This window comes from Bombina bombina, chromosome 5 (genome assembly GCF_027579735.1).
Source record: "Bombina bombina isolate aBomBom1 chromosome 5, aBomBom1.pri, whole genome shotgun sequence".
NCBI classification, from domain to species: Eukaryota; Metazoa; Chordata; class Amphibia; order Anura; family Bombinatoridae; genus Bombina; species Bombina bombina.
The window spans coordinates 1,099,615,331-1,099,641,775 of record NC_069503.1 but is presented as its reverse complement, the minus strand read 5'-3'; the positions used below and the strand labels follow the sequence as shown (position 1 = coordinate 1,099,641,775).

General features: G+C 38.0%; 1 protein-coding gene across 1 annotated transcript in view; it reads left to right on the top strand.

Annotated features, from left to right (window-relative positions):
- FAM135B (family with sequence similarity 135 member B) overlaps nucleotides 1-26,445 on the top strand; it is a 292,460-nt gene that overhangs the window by 253,338 nt on the left and 12,677 nt on the right. Inside the window, exon 17 of the mRNA XM_053715380.1 lies at nucleotides 21,240-21,350. Coding sequence (XP_053571355.1) covers nucleotides 21,240-21,350 — 111 coding nt within the window. The remainder of the gene's footprint in view (nucleotides 1-21,239; nucleotides 21,351-26,445) is intronic.

Genomic DNA, 26,445 nt, shown 5'->3' with positions numbered 1-26,445 from the left:
TTATTAACCCCTAATCTACCCCCCCTACACCGTCACCACCTAAAATAAATTTATTAACCCCTATCCTGCCCCCCCTATACCGCCGCCATCTATATTAAACTAATTAACCACTAAACCTAAGTCTTACACTAACCCTAACACCCCCCTAACTTAAATATTATTTTTATAAATCTAAATAAAAATTACTCTTATTAACTAAATTAATTCTATTTAAAACTAAATACTTACCTATAAAATAAACCCTAATATAGCTACAATATAACTAATAATTATATTGTAGCTATTTAAGGATTTATTTTTATTTTACAGGCAAATTTAAATTTATTTTAAATAGGTACAATAGCTATTAAATAGTTATTAACTATTTAATAGCTACCAAGATAAAATAAAGACAAATTTACCTGTAAAATAAAAACTAACCTAAGTTACAATTACACCTAACACTACACTATCATTAAATAAATTATTCCTATTTAAAACTAAATACTTATCTGTAAAATAAACCCTAAGATAGCTACAATGTAATTAATAATTACATTCTAGCTATCTTAGGATTTATATTTATTTTACAGGCAACTTTGTATTTATTTTAACTAGGTACAATAGTTATTAAATAGTTATTAACTATTTAATAACCACCTAGCTAAAATAAATCCAAAATTACCTGTAAAATAAATCCTAACCTAAGTTACAATTAAACCCAACACTACACTATCATTAAATAAATTAAATTAATTAACTACAAGTAGCTACAATTAAATACAATTAAATAAACTAACTAAAGTACAAAAAAAGAAACACTAAATTACAGAAAATAAAAAAATATTACAAGAATTTTAAACTAATTACACCTAATCTAAGCCCCCTAATAAAATAAATAAAAAAAAATAAAATAAAAGTCCCTACCCTATACTACATTACAAAGTAAGCAGCTCTTTTACCAGCACTTAAAAGAGCTTTTTGCGGGGCATGCCACAAAGTAATCAGCTCTTTTGCCTGTAAAAATAAATACAACCCCCCAACATTAAAACCCACCACTAGTGATGTCGCGAATAGTTCACCGGCGAATAGTTCCCGGCGAACATAGCTTGTTCGCGTTCACCACGGCGGGCGAACATATGCGATGTTCGGTCCTCTCCCTATTCGTCATCATTGAGTAAACTTTGACCCTGTACCTCACAGTCACAAGACACATTCCAGCCAATCAGCAGCAGATCCTCCCTCCCAGACCCTCCCATCTCCTGGACAGCATCCATATTAGATTAATTTGGAAGCTGCATTCTTAGTGAGAGGAGGGGCAGTGTAGCTGCTGCTGATTTAATAGGGAAATCGATAGCTAGGCTAGTGTATTCAGTGTCCACTACAGTCCTGAAGGACTCATCTGAGCTCTGCTGTAAGGACAGCACCCCAAAAAGCCATTTTTAGGGCTAGAACATAAGTCTGCTTTTTTTTTTTTCCTGTGTAATCTAATTGCAGTTGCCTGCCTGCCAGCGTGTGTGTCAGGCTCACAGCGTATACTGTGCCCACTTGCCCAGTGCCACCACTCATATCTGGTGTAACAGTAGTGTACATTTAAAAAAAACCACACTTTTTTGACTGTGAAATAATAGCAGTCAGTTTCCTTCACACGTGTGCGTTTCAGGGCCTGCCAGGGCACAGTGTCACACCAGTGCAACTCATATCTGGTGTAACAGTAGTGTACATTAACCCCTTAATGACCACAGCACTTTTCCATTTTCTGTCCGTTTGGGACCAGGGCTATTTTTACATTTCTGCGGTGTTTGTGTTTAGCTGTAATTTTCCTCTTACTCGTTTACGGTACCCACACATATTATATACCGTTTTTCTCGCCATTAAATGGACTTTCTAAAGATACCATTATTTTCATCATAACCTATAATTTACTATAAAATTTTTTATAAAATATGAGGAAAAAATGGAAAAAAACACACTTTTTCTAACTTTGACCCCCAAAATCTGTTACTCATCTACAACCACCAAAAAACACCCATGCTAAATAGTTTCTAAATTTTGTCCTGAGTTTAGAAATACCCTATGTTTACATGTTCTTTGCTTCTTTTTGCAAGTTATAGGGCCATAAATACAAGTAGCACTTTGCTATTTCCAAACCATTTTTTTTTTTCAAAATTAGAGCTAGTTACATTGGAACACTGATATCTGTCAGGAATCCCTGAATAGCCATTGACATGTATATATTTTTTTTTAGAAGACATCCCAAAGTATTGATCTAGGCCCATTTTGGTATATTTCATGCCACCATTTCACCACCAAATGCGATCAAATAAAAAAAATTGTTCACTTTTTCACAAATTTTTTCACAAACTTTAGGTTTCTCACTGAAATTATTTACAAATAGCTTGTGCAATTATGGCATAAATGGTTGTACATTTTTCTCTGGGATCCCCTTTGTTCAGAAATAGCAGACATATATGGCTTTGACGTTGCTTTTTGATAATTAGAAGGCCACTAAATGCCACTGCGCACCACACGTGTATTATGCCCAGCAGTGGAGGGGTTAATTAGGGAGCATGTAGGGAGCTTTTTGGGGTAATTTTAGCTTTAGTGTAGTGTAGTAGACAACCCAAAGTATTGATCTAGGCCCATCTTGGTATATTTAATGCCACCATTTCACTGCCAAATGCGATCAAATAAAAAAAAAGTTAAATTTTTCCAAATTTTAGGTTTCTCACTGAAATCATTTACAAACATTTTGTGCAATTATGGCACAAATGGTTGTAAATGCTTCTCTGGGATCCCCTTTTTTCAGAAATAGCAGACATATATGGCTTTGGCATTGCTTTTTGGTAATTAGAAGGCCGCTAAATACTGCTGCGCATCACACGTGTATTATGCTCAGCAGTGCAGGGGTTAATTAGGGAGCTTGTAGGGTTAATTTGAGCTTTAGTGTAGTGTAGTAGACAACCCCAAGTATTGATCTAGGCCCATTTTGGTATATTTCATGTCACCATTTCACCGCCAATGCGATCAAATAGTCAACTTTTTCACAAACTTTAGGTTTCTCACTGAAATTATTTACAAACAGCTTGTGCAATTATGGCACAAATGGTTGTAAATGCTTCTCTGGGATCCCCTTTGTTCAGAAATAGCAGACATATATGGCTTTGGCATTGCTTTTTGGTAGTTAGAAGGCCACTAAATGCAACTACACAACACATGAATTATGCCCAGCAGTGAAGGGGTTAATTAGGTAGCTTGAAGGGAGCGTGCAGGGTTAATTTTAGCTTTAGTGTAGAGATCAGCTTCCCACCTGACACATCAGACCCCCTGATCCCTCCCAAAGAGCTCTCTTCCCTCCCCCACCCCACAGTTGTCCCCGCCATCTTAAGTACTGGCAGAAAGTCTGCCAGTACAAAAATAAAAGGTATCTTTTTTTTTTAATATATTTTTTAGCATATTTACATATGCTGTTGTGTAGGATCCCCCCCTTAGCCCCCAACCTCCCTGATCCCCCCAAAACAGCTTCCTAACCCTCCCCCTCTGCCCTATTGGGGGCCATATTGGGTCTGCCAGTACCCAGTTTGCAAATAAAATGTTTTTTTTTTTTATTTTTATTTTATTTTTCTGTAGTGTAGCTTCCCCCCCCCCAAGACCAATCCCCCACCCACTCCCAGATCACTTAGATTTCCAAGTACTAAATATTTTGCACCCTTTCTCCCACTTATAAAAACATTTTTTTTCTGTAGTGTAGCGGTTCCCACCCGCTCCCTCCCCGTGCACGCGCCCGCCTGCCTCCTCCCATGCACGCGCGCGCCCCCGGCAATCCCGCCCCCGATCCCGCCCCCCTCTCTGACAAGGACCGCATCGATGGCCGCCCACCCGCCTCCCACTTCAGCTCCCACCCACCAACGAATGCGGCCATCGATGCCCGATGCAGAGAGGGCCATCTCTGCACCGGAGGGGTAAAATTTGTTATTGCAGGATGCCTCAATATCGAGGCATCCTGCAATAACCGGAAAGCAGCTGGAAGCGATCAGGATCGCTTCCAGCTGCTTTCCAAACCGAGGACGTATGCCATACGTCCTCAGGCGTTAACTGTATTTTTTCTACAGACGTATGGCGTACGTCCTCGGTCATTAAGGGGTTAAAAAAAATAGAAATTTGACTGTGAAATAATAGCAGTCAGTTTTCTTCACACGTGTGCGTTTCAGGGCCTGGCAGGGCACAGTGTCACACCAGTGCAACTCATATCTGGTGTAACAGTAGTGTACATTAAAAAAAAACAACTATAAATTTGACTGTGAAATAATAGCAGTCAGTTTCCTTCACACGTGTGCGTTTCAGGGCCTGCCAGGGCACAGTGTCACACCAGTGCAACTCATATCTGGTGTAACAGTAGTGTACATTAAAAAAAAAACTAGAAATTTGACTGTGAAATAATATGAGTGTGAATTGTTCACTGACTGCCCTTAATATTATTATACAGGCATACCTCGGAGATATTGCAGGTTTGGTTCCAGACCATGACAATAAAGTGTATATAGCAATAAAGTGAGTCACGCTCATAGTTTTGTTACCCACTGTGCATATAAAAGTTATATTTACACTATACTGTAGTCTATATTAAGAATGCAATAGCATTATGTCTAAAAAAAACAATGTACATACTTTAAATAATATATACTTTAGTGCTCAAAAATGCAAATGGACTATTTGCGGTTGTTTGCGGTGCGTTAAACGGGGAGTTTGGTCTGTCACTGTGAAGCGGGCATAACCCTTACACTACCTGATTGATACAACATCATACCTGATGTTTTAAAGCACGTTATTCCAAACAATTTAGGAATGTTAGGTGATTTATGCCCTTTATGGATTAAAACCAGACTCTGCATAAACTATGTAATTTTCCATGGGAGTTTTGCCATGGATCCTCCTCCGGCATGCCACAGTCCAGGTGTTAGTCCCCTTGAAACAACTTTTCCATCACTATTGTGGCCAGAAAGAGTCCCTGTGGGTTTTAAAATTCGCCTGCCTATTGAAGTCTATGGCGGTTCGCCCATTCGCGAACATTTGCGGAAGTTCGCGTTCGCCATTCGCGAACGGAAAATTTTATGTTCGCAACATCACTACCCACCACCCACATACCCCTACTCTAACCCACCCAAACCCCCCTTAAATAAACCTAACACTACCCCCCTGAAGATCTTCCTACCTTGAGTCGTGTTAACCCAGCCGGGCCGAAGTCTTCATCCAAGGGGCGCTGAAGAGGTCTTCCATCCGATAGAAGTCTTCATCCAGGCGGCGTCTTCAATCTTCATCCATCCGGACCGGAGCCATCTTCAAAGCAGCCGACGCGGAGCCATCCTTCTTTACCGACGCCTACTCGCCAAATGAATATTCCTTTAAGTGACGTCATCCAAGATGGCATCCCTCGAATTCCGATTGGCTGATAGTATTCTATCAGCCAATCGGAATTAAGGCAGGAAAAATCCGATTGGCTGATTCAATCAGCCAATCAGATTCAAGTTCAATCTGATTGTTTGATCCAATCAGCCAAGCAGATTGAGCTCGCTATCTATTGGCTGATCGGAAAAGCCAATAGAATGCGAGCTCAATCTGATTGGCTGATTGGATCAGCCAATCGGATTGAACTTGAATCTGATTGGTTGATTGAATCAGACAATCAGATTTTTCCTACCTTTATTCCGATTGGCTGATAGAATCCTATCAGCCAATCGGAATTCGAGGGACGCCATCTTGGATGACGTCACTTAAAGGAATATTCATTCGGCGAGTAGGCATCGGTAAAGAAGAATGGCTCTGCGTCGGCTGCTTTGAAGATGGCTCCACTCCGCTCCGGATGGATGAAGATTGAAGATGCCACCTGGATGAAGACTTCTATCGGATGGAAGACCTCTTCAGCGCCCCTTGGATGAAGACTTCTATCGGATGGAAGACATCTTCAGCGCCCCTTGGATGAAGACTTCGGCCCGGCTGGGTGAACACGACTCAAGGTAGGGAGATCTTAATGGGGGTAGTGATAGGTTTATTGGTTTATTTAAGGGGGGTTTGGGTGGGTTAGAGTAGGGGTATGTGGGTGGTGGGTTTTAATGTTGGGGAGGTTGTATTTTTTTTTACAGGCAAAAGAGCTGATTACTTTGGGGCATGCCCCGCAAAAAGCCCTTTTAAGGGCTGGTAAAAGAGCTGGTTACCTTGTAATGTAGTATAGGGTAGGGACTTTTATTATTTTGTTTTTTTTTATTTTATTAGGGGGCTTAGATTAGGTGTAATTAGTTTAAAATTCTTGTAGTCTTTTTTTATTTTCTGTAATTTAGTGTTTCTTTTTTTTTGTACTTTAGTTAGTTTATTTAATTGTATTTAATTGTAGCTACTTGTAGTTAATTAATTTAATTTATTTAATGATAGTGTAGTGTTAGGTTTAATTGTAACTTAGGTTAGGATTTATTTTACAGGTAATTTTAGATTTATTTTAGCTAGGTGGTTATTAAATAGTTAATAACTATTTAATAACTATTGTACCTAGTTAAAATAAATACAAAGTTACCTGTAAAATAAATATATATCCTAAGATAGCTACAATGTAATTATTAATTACATTGTAGCTATCTTAGGGTTTATTTTACAGGTAAGTAATTAATTTTAAATAGGAATAATTTATTTAATGATAGTGTAGTGTTTGGTGTAATTGTAACTTTGGTTAGTTTTTATTTTACAGGTGAATTTGTCTTTATTTTATATAGGTAGCTATTAAATAGTTAATAACTATTTAATAGCTATTGTACCTAGTTCAAATAAATGTAAATTTGCCTGTAAAATAAAAATAAATCCTAAAATAGCTACAATATAATTATTATTTATATTGTAGCTATATTAGGGTTTATTTTATAGGTAAGTATTTATTTTTAAATAGGAATAATTTAGTTAATAAGAGTAATTTTTATTTAGATTTATTAAAATAATATTTAAATTAGTGGGGTGTTAGGGTTAGTGTTAGACTTAGGTTTAAAGGTTAATTAGTTTAATATAGATGGCGTTGGTGTAGGGGGGGCAGATTAGGGGTTAATAAGTTTAATATAGGTGGCGGCGGGGTCCGGGAGTGGCGGTTTAGGGGTTAAACAATTTATTTAGTTGCAACGGGGTACGGGATCCGCAGGATAGGGGTTAATAAATTTATTATAGGTGGTATAGGGGGGGCAGGATAGGGGTTAATAGTTATTATGTAGGTGGCGGCGGGGTCCGGGAGCGGTGGTTTAGGGGTTAATAAGTTTATTAGAGTGGCGGTGGGCTCCGGGAGCGGCGGTTTAGGGGTTAATAAGTTTATTAGAGTGGCGGTGGGCTCCGGGAGCTGCGGTTTAAGGGTTAACATGTTTAATATAGTTGCGGCTGGGTCTAGGAGCGGTGGTTTAGGGGTTAATAACTTTATTTAGTTGCGGGGGCGGCGGTATAGGGGGTAGAACAGTATAGTATAGTGTGAGTGCTTAATGACAGCTTATCAATAAAGCTGTAGAAAAGCCGAAGAGCAGCAAGATCGGAGGAGTGATAACTACCACAGTCCGCTGCTCATCGCACCGTACTTGGTGTGCAGCTTTTTGACAGCTTTTTTGATAACTTTGGCGAGCGTATTCAGGTCCGCGGTGGCGATGTGAGGCCAGCTTAGGCGGTTGTATTGGGGCCAGCAATGGCAGGTACGTACGGAGCTTAATAACTAGAGGCCCTTGTCTCCAGATACTCTCCCTCCCGTCCCCTTCGCTCCGCTCATGATCTCCTACTCTCCTCCTCTCTTGTTACCTCCTCACTTTCCCGTCTACAAGATTTGTCAGGACTGGCTCCCATCTTATGGAACTCTCTGTCTCGCTCCACAAGAATCTCCCCTAGTTTTAAAAGCTTTAACTGCTCCCTGAAGACTCTACTATTCAGGGACGCTTACAACCTACACTAACCTTCCAATCTCCACTGCTATCCCCTAAAACCCCATAGCATGTAAACCCCATAGCATGTAAACCCCATAGCATTAGAGCAAACTACAACAGTGCAACTCTCTGCAGGACCCTCTCTCCCCAGTTGATCCTTGTAATCGTTTTTTTTATATATACCACCCATGTTCATAGTGCTGAAGAACCTGTTGGCGCTCTACAAATACCTGATAATAATAGTAATAGACTATAACTTTTTTCTGCGTGTTGGGCAGCGTACCTATAACAAATTGAAAATAAAAAGTTTTCAGTTGCGCACTAACCCGACGTTAGAATATCGTGACTGTGTTAACACATTCCCCCATAGACTTAAATGAAGCTTGAAAAGTGAACACCCAACAAGTTACACAAGCCTAATCGCATTTTCTCAAGTGCGCTATCCTATAAATATGAATTACTACATATCTGATGTTTTTATTGTTATATATATATATATATATATATATATACAGTATATATACAGTATATATACAGTATATACACTGTATAAATACCTAAATATATATATATATATATATATATATATATATATATATACCTGTGTGTGTGTATATATATATATATATATATATATATATATGTTGATTGAAGTAGCCGTGTTAGTCCAGAGATTTAGATATCAAAATAACAAGAGTATTGCATTGAGCAATGATACTTTTTTTATTGGACTAACTATATATTTATAAGATGACAAGCTTTCGGAAGAGTTCCTTCCTTTATCAAGTCTGAAACAATACTGACCAATTCAATGGAATTTACAGATTGTATCTTAAAACACAGAATAGCTAAGAAGACAGAAAGTGCAGGGAGAGGAGGAGGTGTCGTAAAAATCATGAGGGGGGCTTAGGTAACAGGCAGACAGTGTCCAGTGTAGGAGAACAGACAGGGGAAATATATAGCTTTACATGGAGCATATACTGACATAAAGTTATATATCAGCATTGGATAAATATCTATAAAGATGTGAAATTGTATATACAGGGGGAATACAAAAGTTAAAAAAAGACAAAAGTGTGGACATAGGCTTACCTGTGTACCTATGTATAAAGAATGTCGAATATACCATGTAATTGACTAAATGAAAGTACATTACAAAAATTTTTGATAATGTGTTAAGAATCCAGAGTCCACATTTAGTCCAGAATTGAACAGGTTGAAGTGCATTATCATTTTCATTTCAAAGGTTTTTCTTTCCATGGTGTTTTTGAAGTTGCCTCTGAGAATTTTGATTTTGAGGTTTTGGATGGAGTGGTCAGGTTGGGTGAAATGGTGACCAACAGGGGTGCAGTATTTTGTTTCACAGTGGTTTTTGATTGAGTGTCTGTGTAAGTTCATCCGAAGGTGCAGTTTTCGGCTTGTTTCCCCAATATAGCATCCCACTTCACATGCAGTGCAATGTATCATGTATACCACATTTGCAGATATACATGAATATGACCCTTTAATGTTATAAGATTTATTATTGTGATTTGCTGTGCTGCTTTCACAAACGTGTTGACACAGTTTGCAGAGAGTTTTATAGCAGCACTTGGTTCCATTCTGAGTGTTCTTTTTCTCAAGGGGTAGCTTCCTATGTACTAGTTTCTGCTTTAGGTTAGCTGGTTGTCTGTATGCCCGGATTGGGGGTTTTGGAAAGATTTTTTTGAGTGTGGGATCCTCTAAGAGTAGTGGCTATAAGTCTTTTATGATTTTTCGTATCCCTTCCACAGCAGGGTTGTATTTGACTACTAGTGGGATACGTGATATGTTTTTCTTCTCCCTGTATTGTTGTAAGTGTTCACGTGGAGTATTGAGGGCAGAGTTAATTTTTTTATTTATAATCCTTGTTTTGTAACCTTTTTCTCTGAATGATTGGGACAGTGTGATGAGGTGTTTGTCACGGTCCTTGGTATCTGAGCAAATTCTGTGGTATCTTGTAGCCTGACTGTAGATTATGGATTTTTTAATGTGATTGGGGTGGGAGCTGGAGCTGTGGAGGTAGCTGCATCTATCTGTTGGTTTCCTGTATACAGATGAGTGCAGTTTGCCATTTGTGATGGATATTGTTGTATCCAGGAAGCTGACACAGTCTCTAGAAAAGTTCATTTTAAGCTTGATTGATGCATGAAATAGATTAAATGATTTATGAAAATGTTCAAGGTTTTTTTCTCCTTCTGTCCATATGATGAAAATATCATCGATGTAGTGAAAGTATTTGAAGGGTTTGTGAGGGTGAGTGGCTAGGAATCTCTGCTCTAAGTCAGCCATGAAGAGGTTTGCGTACTGTGGTGCCATTTTGGTGCCCATGGCTGTTCCCATGGTTTGTAAGTAGATGGAGTGGTTGAAGATGAAATAATTGTGAGTAAGTATAAATTCTGTAAGTTTACTGACTGTAGAAGCACTATATGTCTGGTTAGGGCTGTCGGAGGAAAGAAAGTTTAAGCAGGCATCAATACCATCTTTATGTGGAATATTGCTGTACAGGGATTCCACATCCATTGTCACAAGTAGAGTATCCTCTGGCAATTCTGTTATCTGGCTGTTTTTGTTAAGAAAATCAGTGGTGTCTTTTATAAAGCTAGTGGTGTTAATAACTAAGGGCTTAAGAATATTCTCCACTAGGCCCGATAGTTGCTCAGTCAGAGTGTCCATGCCTGTTATTATTGGTCTTCCTGGGTTCCCTGGTTTGTGGATTTTTGGGAGCATGTAGAATGTCCCTATGCTAGGGTTAGAGGGCACCAGTTTGTCCATTTTATGTTGCGTGTGTTTAGGGAATGTTTTAATTAGTTTTCTAAGTTGCAAAGTGTATTCCTGGGTGGGGTCCTTTTCCAGTTTTTTGTAATAAGTTTGATCTGATAATTGTCTATTTCCCTCTGTTATGTAGTGCTGTGTATTCATGATCACCACAGCTCCTCCCTTGTCCGCAGGCTTAATGGTAATATTTTCATTACTTCTTAAGTTTTTTATAGCGTTTTTTTCTAAGTGTGAGAGGTTATACATTATTTTTTTCTGCTGTGTGTTGAGCAGAGATGCAGTTCTCAACCGGAAGCTTTAAATATAGCTGTCCAATTTTGTGTTGCGTCCTGGTGCAGGTGTGAAGATTGTGTTCTTTTTCTTTCCATTGTAGTCCTCCATAGTGCTGATATTTTCTTTGTCATAGAAGAATTCTTTTAGCCGCAATCTCCTGAAGAATTCTTCTAAGCCTGAGTACAGTTGGATTTTGTCTAGATTTGTACTTGGACAGAATGATAATCCTTTACACAGTACTGATATCTCTGGCCCTGACAGGTGGTAGTTTGAAAGGTTCACAATCCCTGAGTTTTCTGTGTGGTTTTCTTGGTTGCTGACAGTTTGTGTTTTGAATGAGGTGCTGTTATTGTCTGTGGACGTTTGGTCATTTGTTGTTGAAGTTGTAGTTGATCTGTCACCTGGAGCTCTGTTATCTTGCATTTGGTGTTTTATTCTGTTTTGTGACAGGCATGCAAGTGTCTTCTTTTTCTTCTTGATAAAATGTTGTTGTTGTGCTTTGTGGAAGTGTTGCATTTCTTTTTTAATTTCTTCATTGTACCCATTATTTTCTTGTAGTTTTGTAGTAGGAGCTGCTTTTGGTTTTTTATTATTTGCTTTTTGCTGTATAGTTGATGAATTAGGTTATTTCTCAGTTTCTCACTGGTACATCTGCAAAGTTTTTCAGCATACTCACAGTTATGAGTGGTTGCAAGTGGATTCTTAATTTTCAGTCCATTTGGAATGAGATTCATTTTTTTGCAGGATGATAGGAAGTATATATCACTGTTGATCTGTGTTTCTTTTGTGATCAGTTTCATGAATTGCTTCTTATTATGGCTATATTCAGTATCTTCCATAGTCACGTTGATTGGAGTAGCCGTGTTAGTCCAGAGATTTAGATATCAAAATAACAAGAGTATTGCATTGAGCAATGATACTTTTTTTATTGGACTAACTATACATTATACAGAGGCAACTTCAAAAACACCATGGAAAGAAAAACCTTTGAAATGAAAATGATAATGCACTTCAACCTGTTTAATTCTGGACTAATTGTGGACTCTGGATTCTTAACACATTATCAAAAAATTTTGTAATGTACTTTCATTTAGTCAATTACATGGTATATTCTACATTCTTTATACATAGGTACACAGGTAAGCCTATGTCCACACTTTTGTCTTTTTTTAACTTTTGTATTCCCCCTGTATATACAATTTCACATCTTTATAGATATTGATCCAATGTTGATATATAACTTTATGTCAGTATATGCTCCATGTAAAGCTATATATTTCCCCTGTCTGTTCTCCTACACTGGACACTGTCTGCCTGTTACCTAAGCCCCTCTCATGATTTTTACGACACCTCCTCCTCTCCCTGCACTTTCTGTCTTCTTAGCTATTCTGTGTTTTAAGATACAATCTGTAAATTCCATTGAATTGATCAGTATTGCTTCAGACTTGATAAAGGAAGGAACTCTTCCGAAAGCTTGTCAACTTATAAATGTATAGTTAGTCCAATAAAAAAAGTATCATTGCTCAATGCAATACTCTTGTTATTTTGATATCTATCTATCTATCTATCTATCTATCTATCTATCTATCTATCTATCTATATATAAATATATATATATATATATATATATATATATATATATATATATATATATATATATATATATATATGTATATATATATATATATATTTATATACCTAAATATATAATATATTTATATGATTTACTCTGCATAATAATTATCAAATATTTTGGACTGAGGGGGATTTTGCCTTGAAACGTTTACATAATTGGGATAGCCGCTGCTCTTGCCCATTTCCATAGTCTACCTGCAAACACGGTTGAAGTGATGTTTGCATAAATAAATACATTTTAAAAATTGTAAAGAGTATAAATCTGTCAGTAGGTAATTTATCTAATCCAGTTATTTTTGAGAATTGTTTTGTATACACATAATTAATTATATTAAGGTAGTCCCTGTAAGCCCCCCTTAGTCATGGCTTATCAGGGCCCATTCCCCTAGCTGTTTTGGGCCCCAAGAGCTTATGCATGGGCTGGGCTTGTTGTCCTGCTCATGCACATCAGGATTGCTGTAAACAACTACTTTTGCAATTTATTAATGCTGGTTTATTCACCATTGCACAGCTATATTGAACTCATGATTATGATCAGTGATTGTAATTTGACTTAATTAGTCCAATTAACCACAACAATACACTAGAGGCACATCTTTTGGACCTCTGTCACTCTTTCCTGCCTCCACACAACTTTCCTTGGAAAACTTAAAATATCCCTGTTAATTTCAACACCACCTTTTTGACACTCAAATTTACTTTTCCTCCCCAGACATCACTCCCCCTTTTTAGTCAATTAACAAACTATTTTTCTGCTATTTCATTCCACTGCTTACAGCTAAATAGTTAAAAAAAAACCTAAGCTTCTTCCCATACCTCTCTCCTCTACACTTCTTACATCTGAAGTCTAACTTGTAGTAGAAGACTCTGTAATTATCATTTATACCCAAGTTCCCGTCACTTGAAAATAATCATCAGCCATTTGTGTTTGTCTGACCCTACACTGGCTCACTGAATTAAATTCAGAATACTTACAATAAATTAAAAAGCTTTAAACAAACTTTCTTATTATCTTGCCACATCCATCTACAGATTTTTACGCAAACCATCTTCTTTGATCTACCTACGGCCTATATCTATCTTCTCTAGTGCTGTACATACTCTATGGACCTTTTTATCTTACTCTTTCAGTTTGTCTCCCAACTGCCATGTTTCAAAATGTCAAATACGTGTTAATTGTTCATCACCATTCCCACCTATAAACCATTGTAAAAAAGGAAAAATGGAAAAAAGAGGTGCTGCATGTGCGTATCAATCAAATATAATCAGATAAAAAGACAGATGAGTGCAGGGTACTCACATATGCTGAAGGTACTCAGTTGTGCCAATTGGATGCAATTCAGGATCCATTTCCTCTTATGTTAGTGTCACGATTACATATTGTTTAATAACAACCTGTTACTTTTACTGAGAATATCCCTTTAATTGTCTGATCAATTCACCTGCTATGCTATTTAAGCCTCCTCCCCCCTCTCCACTTTGCTTGTTATTGTTTTCCACTAACCATAGTGTGACTCAAACTGAGCACTAATTTACCTCTTTGGATTACATCCTAAAATCTATCATTCCGGATTCACCAAACTTAACTTGCTGAAACCAGCCTACATCTCTTGTTACCGGATTGACATTTTTTCCAGCCGTTGCTGTCAGGTTACTCCATTCAGCCGAATCTTCCGCCCTACTTCGTGGAGCTGTGACGTCACACGCCAACTTCTTCGGCATCAGCGCTGCAACCGCTTCCCCGATTCAAGCTGTGAGATTTCTCTTCAACTTTCTAAAAACTTTGTTTTACCCTCCAGGTACAGTCTGTAACCTCTTGCATATTTTTCAAGCTACTATCTTTGATGCAATATCTGCTACGCATATTTACTCATAATTCCTGATATATTGTGGCAGAGCTTTATTTTGACATAGTAGCTATTTTTTTCGTGTTAACACTGTTTCATTTTTTCTCTGGTTATAGACACGGTTTTTCTGTTGTTCCTCCAGTATTCATTTACTCGATACAGCTATAAAAATATCTAATGCTATTTATCCATATAACAAATTGCAAAGTTTACACTCGGATTCTGACATTACTTCTTTTAGTAATCCATGTTATTATCTAGTTTAAACCTTGCTACAAATCCTATAATCTCAGCAGTTGTGATTCATTTATATTATTGCATACTAGAACATAGTATCTTTGACATTACAGAATAACAAGCCATAAAACATGGATCCAGCTGAGATGTCTAATCAGATACAAACTCTCTCTCAAAAAGTGGATGCATTAACTGATGGCCTCAATACCCTCAAACAAGAAAACCAGGGACTGAAAACTTATATTAAAGACTTTGTAGATAGTAGAACTCGTTTCCAGGAACCACAAGTTAGTCTCCCAGATGTATTCTCAGGGGATAGAAAACAATTTAGAGATTTTAAAAACTCTTGTCTTCTGTTGTTTGCACTAAAACCATACACATATCCCACTGACAGAGTTAAGGTGATGACTACCATTTCCTATTTAAGAGCAGAACCCAGAAGCTGGGCTAATTCCTTCCTGGAGACAAACGATGATATACTTAACTCTCTAGATTCCTTCTTTTCTACCCTTGGTCAGCTTTATGACGACCCTTACAAACAATTAACCGCTGAAACTGCAATGCGCTGTCTTAAACAGAAAAGAAGAGATGTAGAAGATTATATTGCAGATTTTAAGAGGCTAGCTACTGACACCCAATGGAATAATTTGTCTCTAAAAAACCAGTTTAGATTGGGTTTGTCAGAATCCATTAAAGACGAACTCTCTCGCATTGAAATTCCTCACACTTTGGAGGAACTAATTAATCTCAGTATCAGTATTGACAGAAGGCTTAGGGAGAGACAAAACGAGAAAGGTTATCATGAGTCAACACATAAAAAACAAAACCCTTCTTTACCTACACATTCTCATGTTAAAAACACCACTGAACCTATGGAAATTGGTTTTCTTAAAGGCCCATTAAGCAATCAAGAAAAGTTAAGAAGGCTCTCCCAGAATTTATGCATATACTGTGCATCAGAAGAGCATACTGTCAAAGCCTGTCCCATTCTCCAGAAACAGAATAAGGGTAAGAACTCCCATCCTTTTTATTCCTTAAATGCTGTGTCACACTCTGCAAGCTACTGTAACCTTTGCCTTCTCTTGCAGTGGGATCAACTTCGAGTGAACGTTTCAGGGATAATTGACTCTGGTGCTTCTGCCTCTTACATTGATGTGTCTTTTGCCACAAAAAATAAAATTCCACTTATAAAAAAAAAGGCTCCTGTACCTTTAAGGGGAATTGATGGGGAGGTTCTGTCCTCTGGACCGGTAATTTATGAAACAATACCATTGCTCCTATCCACACCAGACCACCATAGGGAGTACATTTCCTTTGATGTCATTACATCCCCCGTCTTCCCTCTCATTTTAGGCCTACAATGGTTAAAATTACATAACCCTCTGATATCATGGTCAAATCTCACTGTAAAGCTTAATTCTGATTACTGCTTATCCACTTGCTACCCTACTCTGCTTTTACAACCACCTCAAATCTCCACTGATATAGAGATACCTAATGTTTATGCCGACTTTATTGATGTTTTCAGTAAAAAAGAATCCCAAAACCTACCGCCGCATCGTATCTATGACTGCCCTATTGATTTACTACCAGGTGCAGTCATACCTTGCGGTCATGTGTTCCCGTTGTCCAAACCTGAACTGGAACACTTAAAATCATATATTGAGGAAAATCTACAGAAGGGATTCATCAGACCATCTACCTCCCCCGCTGTGGCCGGTATGTTTTTTGTAAAAAATAAAGATGGCAGTTTAAGACCCATAGTGGACTACCGGCAGCTGAACAAGGTTACTGTTAAAAATCGGTATCCTTTGCCCCTTATCCCAGAGCTAATTGAGCGTTTGGAAGGTGCCAAGGTCTTCACTAAACTTGACCTCCGAGGTGCGTATAATCTCGTTCGTATGAGGGCTGGAGACGAATGGCTGACGGCGTTCCGTACTCGCTATGGCTTGTACGAATACACCGTCATGCCATTCGGTCTCTGCAACGCCCCTGGCAACCTTCCAACACTTTATTAACGATATCTTCAAAGATATTCTTGACACCTATATTGTAATCTATCTTGATGATATTTTGATCTATTCAAAAACATTAGAAGAACACATAAAACACGTCAAACAGGTATTATCACGCTTACGCTCACATTCTTTATATGCTAAAGCCGAGAAATGTATATTTCATACAAACCAGATCACCTTTCTTGGTTATCAAATTTCGGAATTTGGCATACAGATGGACGACTCTAAAATCACCACCATACGACAGTGGCCAGAGCCAAGTAATAAGAAACAGGTACAAAGCTTTCTTGGCTTTGCAAATTTTTACTGAAAATTTATAAATAATTTCGCAGCAATTGCCAAACCACTTACCAACCTCACAAAATCAAATATTAAGTTCATCTGCACTGCTGAATCCCAAAAGGCTTTTGATCTCCTAAAACAAAAATTTACCTCTGCACCTATATTACGCTACCCTAACAACCAACTCCAATATGTATTGGAGGTCGATGCCTCCGATTATGCTATTGGAGCTGTTCTTTCACAAAGAGAACACCTAAAGAAACCTCTACATCCCGTAGCTTTTTATTCAAGATGTTTGACGGCTCCTGAGTTGCATTACCCTGTGGGTGACAAAGAGTTACTGGCTATCAAGGTTGCTTTTGAACAGTGGCGTCATCTCCTTGAAGGTGTGACATACCCAACCATAGTGTATACTGATCATAGGAATTTACAGTACCTTAAAAGTACGAAAACCCTCACTGCACGACATGTTCGTTGGAATCTGTATTTTTCCAGATTTGATTTCCTTATCACTTACAGACCGGCTAGTAAGAACAAGAAGGCAGACGCTCTCTCACGGCTGCCTACTCCCTCCGATCTCTGTCTTCCAAAAGAATCTGTAATCCCAGAGAATAAATACCTGTTGTTTCTCATTGATTCTATTCCATTCCTAAGAGAAGAACAACATAAAGATCAAACTAAGCCTCTTCAACAGTTACAAATGAAACAGGATTCCCTTTATTACTTTGATGAGAAGTTATATGTACCCCCTTCTATCAGAGATTTGATTTTACATTCAGCTCATGAATCCTTATTTGCTGGACACACCGGAATCCACAAGACACAAGAGCTTATTAAAAGGAGTTACTGGTGGCCTGATATGAATACCGACATAATGAAGTACATTAACACCTGTTCAGTATGTGCTACCACTAAAAGATCAAAACATAGGCCCTATGGGTTACTCATGCCTTTACCTACTCCAACACGACCTTGGGCCGACATAGCCTTGGATTATGTCGTTGATCTCCCCAGATCCTCCAATAATACTACTATCCTTGTCGTGGTGGACTTATTCAGTAAGATGATACATCTCATACCGTACCACAAGCTACCTACCGCTGCCAAAACTATACATTTGCTCTTACTACACGTCTTCAGACTTCACGGTCTCCCTCGACGGATCTTAACAGACCGTGGCTCGCAGTTTACTAGTTCTCTCTGGACTGAATTTTGCAAGATTTTTAGTATTGACAAAAGACTTTCAACCTCTTATCACCCTCAGACTAATGGTCAGACTGAAAGGTCTAACCAAAGCATTGAACAATTCCTAAGGTCTTATTGTCATTTCGACCAACACTCTTGGTCTCAACACCTGCCCTATGCTGAATTTACCTTCAACAACACAGTACATTCCACAACCAACCAGACTCCATTCTTCATTAACTATGGATTCCATCCAACATTTCAACTACTACCCCAAATCAGTTCACTACCATATATCGCTGATTTAACAAGTTCCATCACTTCTAATTTTGCAAAAGTCAGGACCGCTATTGAACAAGCTAAAACCAAACAGAAACATTATTACGACTTAAGAAGGATGGCTCCACCACAGTACTCCCTTGGAGATCTAGTTTGGCTGTCAACCAAAAACTTACATCTTAATACTCCTAGCAAGAAACTTTCACCATTATTCATTGGTCCTTTTCAGATAATCAAAATCATAAATGAGAATGCAGTTCGTTTACAATTACCTAGCACTCTGAAAATACACCCTACCTTCCATGTTTCCCTACTGAAACCCTACCGTTCTGTACAAGATGCCACTTCACGCCAAAGTATACCTCCTATCTCCATTGATCCCAACATTGAATATGAGGTTAAATCCATACTTGACTCTAGAATGTATAGGGGTAACTTACAGTATCTGATAAGATGGAAAGGCTACACTTCAGAACATGACTCTTGGGAGCCAGCTGTTAATATTTCTGCCCCCAGACTCATCTCGCAATTCCATCAGCAGAATCCGGATCGTCCTCATCCCTGATCCACGGAGTGGATCATTTAGGGGAGCATCCTGTCACGATTACATATTGTTTAATAACAACCTGTTACTTTTACTGAGAATATCCCTTTAATTGTCTGATCAATTCACCTGCTATGCTATTTAAGCCTCCTCCCCCCTCTCCACTTTGCTTGTTATTGTTTTCCACTAACCATAGTGTGACTCAAACTGAGCACTAATTTACCTCTTTGGATTACATCCTAAAATCTATCATTCCAGATTCACCAAACTTAACTTGCTGAAACCAGCCTACATCTCTTGTTACCGGATTGACATTTTTTCCAGCCGTTGCTGTCAGCTTACTCCATTCAGCCGAATCTTCCACCCTGCTTCGTGGAGCTGTGACGTCACACGCCAACTTCTTCGGCATCAGCGCTGCAACCGCTTCCCCGATTCAAGCTGTGAGATTTCTCTTCAACTTTCTAAAAACTTTGTTTTACCCTCCAGGTACAGTCTGTAACCTCTTGCATATTTTTCAAGCTACTATCTTTGATGCAATATCTGCTACGCATATTTACTCATAATTCCTGATATATTGTGGCAGAGCTTTATTTTGACATAGTAGCTATTTTTTTCGTGTTAACACTGTTTCATTTTTTCTCTGGTTATAGACACGGTTTTTCTGTTGTTCCTCCAGTATTCATTTACTCGATACAGCTATAGAAATATCTAATGCTATTTATCCATATAACAAATTGCAAAGTTTACACTCGGATTCTGACATTACTTCTTTTAGTAATCCATGTTATTATCTAGTTTAAACCTTGCTACAAATCCTATAATCTCAGCAGTTGTGATTCATTTATATTATTGCATACTACAACATAGTATCTTTGACATTACAGTTAGAGATACATAAAAAGAAAGGTACAAACAAAAGCACCACATGTGTGTATTAATAAGATAAAATACAAATAAGAACATGGTACTCACAATGGTGAAGGCATTCAGTTGTGCCAAATTGAGCAGGCTGTATCTGTAACAGCAACCCAGCTCGATGAACTCAGGCAGAACAACGCGTTTCTCAGGATCTAATGAAATAGCTTTAAAGCTGAGAAACGTGTTGCATATCTCCACATGCCAGAGGTTTTTATACTCAGCTGATATCTCAAGTGTTTTTATTGTTTTATATTTTGATGTTTTTAATATCCTTTTTTTAAATAAATAGTTTGGAAATTTCTCAAACACTTAGGCCATTTTGTGTATATCCCTGAGCCTGTGCTACCTGGCCTTTTCCTTTTTAGACCCACAGAGGATCTATTCCTGCTCTACCTAAGTTCAGCGAGCTGGGCTGCTGTTAAAGGTCCAGCCTGCATCATTTGGCACAACTGAGTGCCTTCACAATTGTTAGTACCCTGTACTTATTTGTATCCTATATGTGTATTTTATCTTATTGATACACACATGTGGTACTTTTGTTTGTACCCTACTTTTTATGTATCTCTAACATAAGAGGAAATAGATCCTGCATAGCGAGCTGGGCTGTTGGTAAAGGTCCAGCCTGCACCAATTGGCACAACTGAGTGCCTTCAGCATATATGAGTACCCTGCACTCATCTGTCTTTTTACCTGATTATATTTGATTGATACACACATGCGGCGCCTCTTTTTTCCTTTTTTCTTCCTTTTAGAGTTATCACAATGTTTGTGTGCAAAGAGTGCTGCCATTGTTGTTATTATCTGAAATTTCCAGCTGCAGTGAAGATGTCCTTGGTCTTCCTGAGGATTGGGATATTTAAGTATACCTCATCACCCTTCTTTGGGGGGACTCAACTTGATATATAAACTTGTGAGACTCTATTTACCTGTTTTCTGCCCCCCCCCCCCCCCCCATTTGAGGACCCAACATAAGTTTGTGTCCATTTAGCACCTCCTATTGGTTAGTTATTTTTTATATAAACCATTCTACATGCTCAGTCAAGCAACCCCTGTATCTTTTATCTCAAAAACCTCTAACCCTTGCATCTATTCTCCTCCAATTACATTGCCAACTCTAATTGTATTGTAATGTTCATACTGATTATTTATTTGGTTCTGTGGAATATTGCAGCGCTTTACAAATAAATGATAATAAAAATAATAATATAAATAATACTGTTTGTAAGTACACTTTGGAAAACTAATTTTTTATTAGTTTGAAATATTCAAAGTCATATTTTTTTCTATACATTCAATATTTCTCTTTTATCAACAGGTTTGTGGCTTATGCAGAAGTTAAAGAAATCAGGATCACTTTTACAGCTGACTTTCAGGGATAATACTGATCTACGGAAGTCATTTCTGTACCAGCTTAGCCTAAAGCCAGGTATGTGCTTGAAGGGACAAACTGGCTTTTTTCCACAGGTGAAGGCAGACTTGGCATTAACAAAAATTCATGGAGTGGTGCAGCTTCAACTACCATATGTCAAGATACAGAGGTGCATAAGCTATATTTTATTCTGTTACAAAACCTTTACATATATAATTGAAGCATTATTATACTATAATATTTTCAACTTCATTTTACTAAATATGTTAGAAAAATCCAATTATATTGCCTCATTTTTTAATATGTGGCCGGTCAATGCTCCCAAGCAGGGAACTAGTCGATCTGTGCTCGTAAGGCAGTATTCACTGTCCAATTTGTTTTTATTGCACCATCTTGGATGGATCAGTCTTATGACCTCTACTTGTTTGCAGGCTCACAAAGCAAGTATGCATTAGGGCTCCAGAGCTGTATCTCCAGCTTTATAAATGTTGCAATATACTATATATGTAGTATAAATATAAAATAAATTATATAAAATACAAAACAATTTCCATATCTTGTTCCATATCCCTAGATAATTCTCATTATCAGAAATTAGTTTAGCCCCTAAAGGTATAATGGGCAGATCCAGGCTTATCCTTCTTAAAAGTATAAATATAATTATAATCTGCAAGCCTCAACTCTTAACTACTGGACATGAACAAGATAGACAATATTCACAGGCTCCCACCCTGGTTCTGCCTAAGGATATGATGCAAGAAAAAGGGCTTTACGTTTTATTTACTTTTGGTTATCTCAACTCTAGTCATAAGCAGGAATGAATGACTACCAAACCATTAAGAAGTCAAGGGTGGGTAAGTAATGACCAAACAAAATAAAACAATCAAACAAAAATAAAAAATAAATAAAATTAACAAACCTAAAAAATGATATTCAAATAAAGCTTGGAAATAAAAATGCAAACATGTTTTAAAAATAATGGCACATCAATGGTGGACATTCCCCTTGACATGTTTGTAATATTACTGAGTCTTACAATTTAAAATATGATTTTCCTGTGTTCAACTATGTTTGGCTATTTTATTGTTTACTAATTGAAGCACTTTTTTTTTAAATCAAATGGTGGCTTTCAATATCAATTTAATTAGTTTATTAGCAAAGGAAACAAAAAAATACAATGTTTTGGAGTGGAAATTTTGATAGAATGGAAAGAGAGTTAATTTCTGGAATCTTATTTTATATGGACTGTTATATTTTATAGAATAAACAATATAATAATACTATTAATATGTTTATAATAGAAACAGAAATACCTGAAAGAGAAAGACTGAATATATTTTATTTTGACATTCAATTTGTAGAACATGTGTTTTTGTCACGTCCGTGCCCAGGATTGAAACTGGGACCTATTTTGCTGTTGCTTTGTCTCTGCGCCACTGACTCTGGTTCAGGCTGCAAGTTTCTTTGTGCTGCTACCATCACTGGCTAGCTCTCTGGCTCCACATTCAGGATGTTTTTCAATCAGCACGGCTATTTAAGGCAGCCTCACAGACCACTCCTTGGCCTGACATTGTGATTTACCAGCTTTCTTTGTGCATCTGTGCTGAATCTGAATTCTTGTTGTTCGGCGTTTCTCCTGGTTTCTGATTCTGGCTTGTCTACTGACCTCTCTTTTGGATTTCTCCAGTGTATGATGAAGGATTGGACTGTTTATCTGGTAACTGACCCTCGGCTGACTTCTGTCTTCTCTCTCTCGTTACCTGCCGGTCTCTGCTCCTGTTATCATGTGTCACCATCCTGTACTTCTGGTATTCTGCTCCTATACCCAAGTCCTGTAGAGTGCACGTGCCAAGCACTGGTATCCTGCTTCAGCACCAAGTCTTGCAGAGGGCACCTGCAAGCACCAGTTTACAGCTTCAGTACCCAAGCTCTGCAGAGGGTGTTTGTCAAGTACCAGTATACAGCTACTGTACCCAAACTCTGCAGAGGGTATCTGCCTAGTACCAGTCTCCAGCTACTGCAGCTAAGCTCTGCAGAGGGTGAATACCAAGAACCAGTATTCAGCAACTGTACCCAAGCTCTCAAGTAGGCACTCCAGTCTTCTGCCTTGAGTGGGCACTTCTGTCTAGGCCTCAAGTGGTCTCTCTTGCCTTTGGACCAAATGGGCACTCCAGTCCTTGGCTCCCTAAAGTGGGCACTCAAGTTCCTTGCCTTAAAGTGGGAACTCCTGTTTCTGGTCCTCTTCTGATTTCCAGCTCCTGTGTTGATGTTACTGCTTCCAGTATACAAATCTCCAGGTCCTGTACAATAAAACTTGCCTTGTCTGTCTGTTATCGCAACCATTCCTGAAAGGGGTAGTACAGTAAAGAAACTCATACCACTAGCCCCTATTAGTGCTCATAATGGGACTAAATCCGACACCTCTACACATCTACAGCTTGACCGTTTTCTTATTTTTTTCTAAAACAAGAATGTTAATGATTATTGAATCTCATATTAAAATGAATCTTATATTAAAATAATGAATTTAACATTCAAATTTCTTAATGTAACATTTGAAAAATAGATTAAAATGTTATATCCTATAGGATGTTTAATGTTCTGCCAACTTTGGCATTTATTTTAATAAACAAATAACATCCGTTATTCTTAATGAATTTGTTAGCACATTCCTTTACTCCTACTCATCCTGGTCTTACATAAATGGCAAAATGGTTAACATTATTCATATTTTCATGTCTACTAAGCATCATATTCACTGCTAATAATGTTCCTATTTCTAATTAACATCTTAAATATTGCTATTAAATAAAATAAACAACTTTCATATTCCTAACTCTACAGCATTCTTGTTGAACTGAATGAGATAGTTTTATCTGCAAGATTATTGTATGTTCAGAGTCTTTTTATTTTTAAATGTATTCACATATTTATATATAAAATGCAGTAGGTACAGTGGGGCAAAAAAGTATTTAGTCAGCCACCAATTGTGCAAGTTCTCCCACTTAAGAAGATGAGAGAGGCCTGTAATTTTCATCATAGGTATACCTCAACTATGAGAAACAAAATGTGGAAACAAATCCAATCACATTGTCTGATTTGGAAAGAATTTATTTGCAAAGTATGGTGGAAAATAAGTATTTGGTCACCTACAAACAAGCAAGATTTCTGGCTCTCACAGACCTGTATCTTCTTCTTTAAGATGCTCCTCTGTCCTCCACTCATTACCTGTATTAATGGCACCTGTTTGAACTTGTTATCAGGATAAAAGACACCTGTCCACAACCTCAAACAGTCACACTCCAAACTCCACTATGGTGAAGACCAAAGAGCTGTCGAAGAACACCAGAAACAAAATTGTAGACCTGCACCAGGCTGGGAAGACTGAATCTGCAATAGGCAAGCAGCTTGGTGTGAATAAATCAACTGTGGGAGCAATAATTAGAAAAGGGAAGACATACAAGACCACTTATAATGTCCCTCGATCTGGGGCTCCACGCAAGATCTCACCCCCTGGGGTCAAAATGATCATAAGAACGGTGAGCAAACATCCCAGAACCACACGGGGGGACCTAGTGAATGACCTGCAGAGAGCTGGGACCAATGTAACAAAGGCTACCATCAGTAACACACTACGCCGCCAGGGACTCAGATCCTGCAGTGCCAGACGTGTCCCCCTGCTTAAGCCAGTAAATGTCCGGGCCCATCTGAAGTATGCTAGAGAGCATTTGGATGATCCAGAAACTGATTGGGAGAATGGCATATGGTCAGATGAAACCAAAGTAGAACTGTTTGGTAGAAACACAACTTGTCGTGTTTGTAGGAGAGAGAACACCATACCTACTGTGAAGCATGGGGGTGGCAACATCATGCTTTGGGGCTGTTTCTCTGCAAAGGGAACAGGACGACTGATCCGTGTACATGAAAGAATAAATGGGGCCATGTATTGTGAGATTTTGAGTGCAAACCTCCTTCCATCAGCAAGGGCATTGAAGATGAAACATGGTTGGGTCTTTCAGCATGACAATGATCCCAAACATACCACCCGGGCAATGAAGGAGTGGCTTCGTAAGAAGCATTTCAAGGTCCTGGAGTGGCCTAGCCAGTCTTCAGATCTCAACCCCATAGAAAACCTTTGGAGGGAGTTGAAAGTCTGTGTTGCCCAGCGACAGCCCCAAAACATCACTGCTCTAGAGGAGATCTGCATGCAGGAATGGGCCAACATACCAGCAACAGTGTGCGACAACCTTGTGAAGACTTACAGAAAACGTTTGACCTCTGTCATTATTAATAATAATAAGTATTGAGAGGAACTTTTGATATTGACCAAATACTTATTTTCCACCATAATTTGCAAATAAATTCTTTCCAAATCAGACAATATTATTGTCTGGATTTGTTTCCACATTTTGTCTCTCATAGTTGAGGTATACCTATGATGAAAATTACAGGTCTCTCTCATCTTCTTAAGTGGGAGAACTTGCACAATTGGTGGCTGACTAAATACTTTTTTACCCCACTGTATAATGCAATGCAGTAGGTATAATGCAAAAGTATTTTTTTTTTTTTAAATGGTTTTTATTGAGGTTTATGATAAAATGACATACAAATACAAATACATGAGAAACTGCTATGTAACAACGAGAAACATCATCATACAGTAAGAGCTCAGTAGCTAATAATATCAAGTCAATAATAGTATAATATGCAGTAGTTTCTAATGACAGGATAAGAGTAGACAATAGTATGTCATGCGTAGAGTCCCAAGACTAAGCAAACCTTATACATTTTTTACTTTTAGGAATGATAACGTTTCATTAATAAGTAATAAACAGTAAAACATGGTGCATATGCGCTTATAAATGTATATTAACATCAAGCTTATGATGAGAAAGAGAGATACTCAACATATACATTGCATACACGAGAGGATTTATATTATATATAAAGAACATAGTTATTATATAATATTGGTAATTGCGGTTATTCACAAGGGAACCGCGAATTAAGTATCTGGACTAATCACAAAGAACCAGAATACTATACAATAAGGGGGGGAGGGAGGTGGTAAAGTGAACAATTATATGAAGATATGTAACCTGGGAGTCAAAAGGTTCATTATGTGTCGGGGAGGAGTTACCTAAGGAAATAA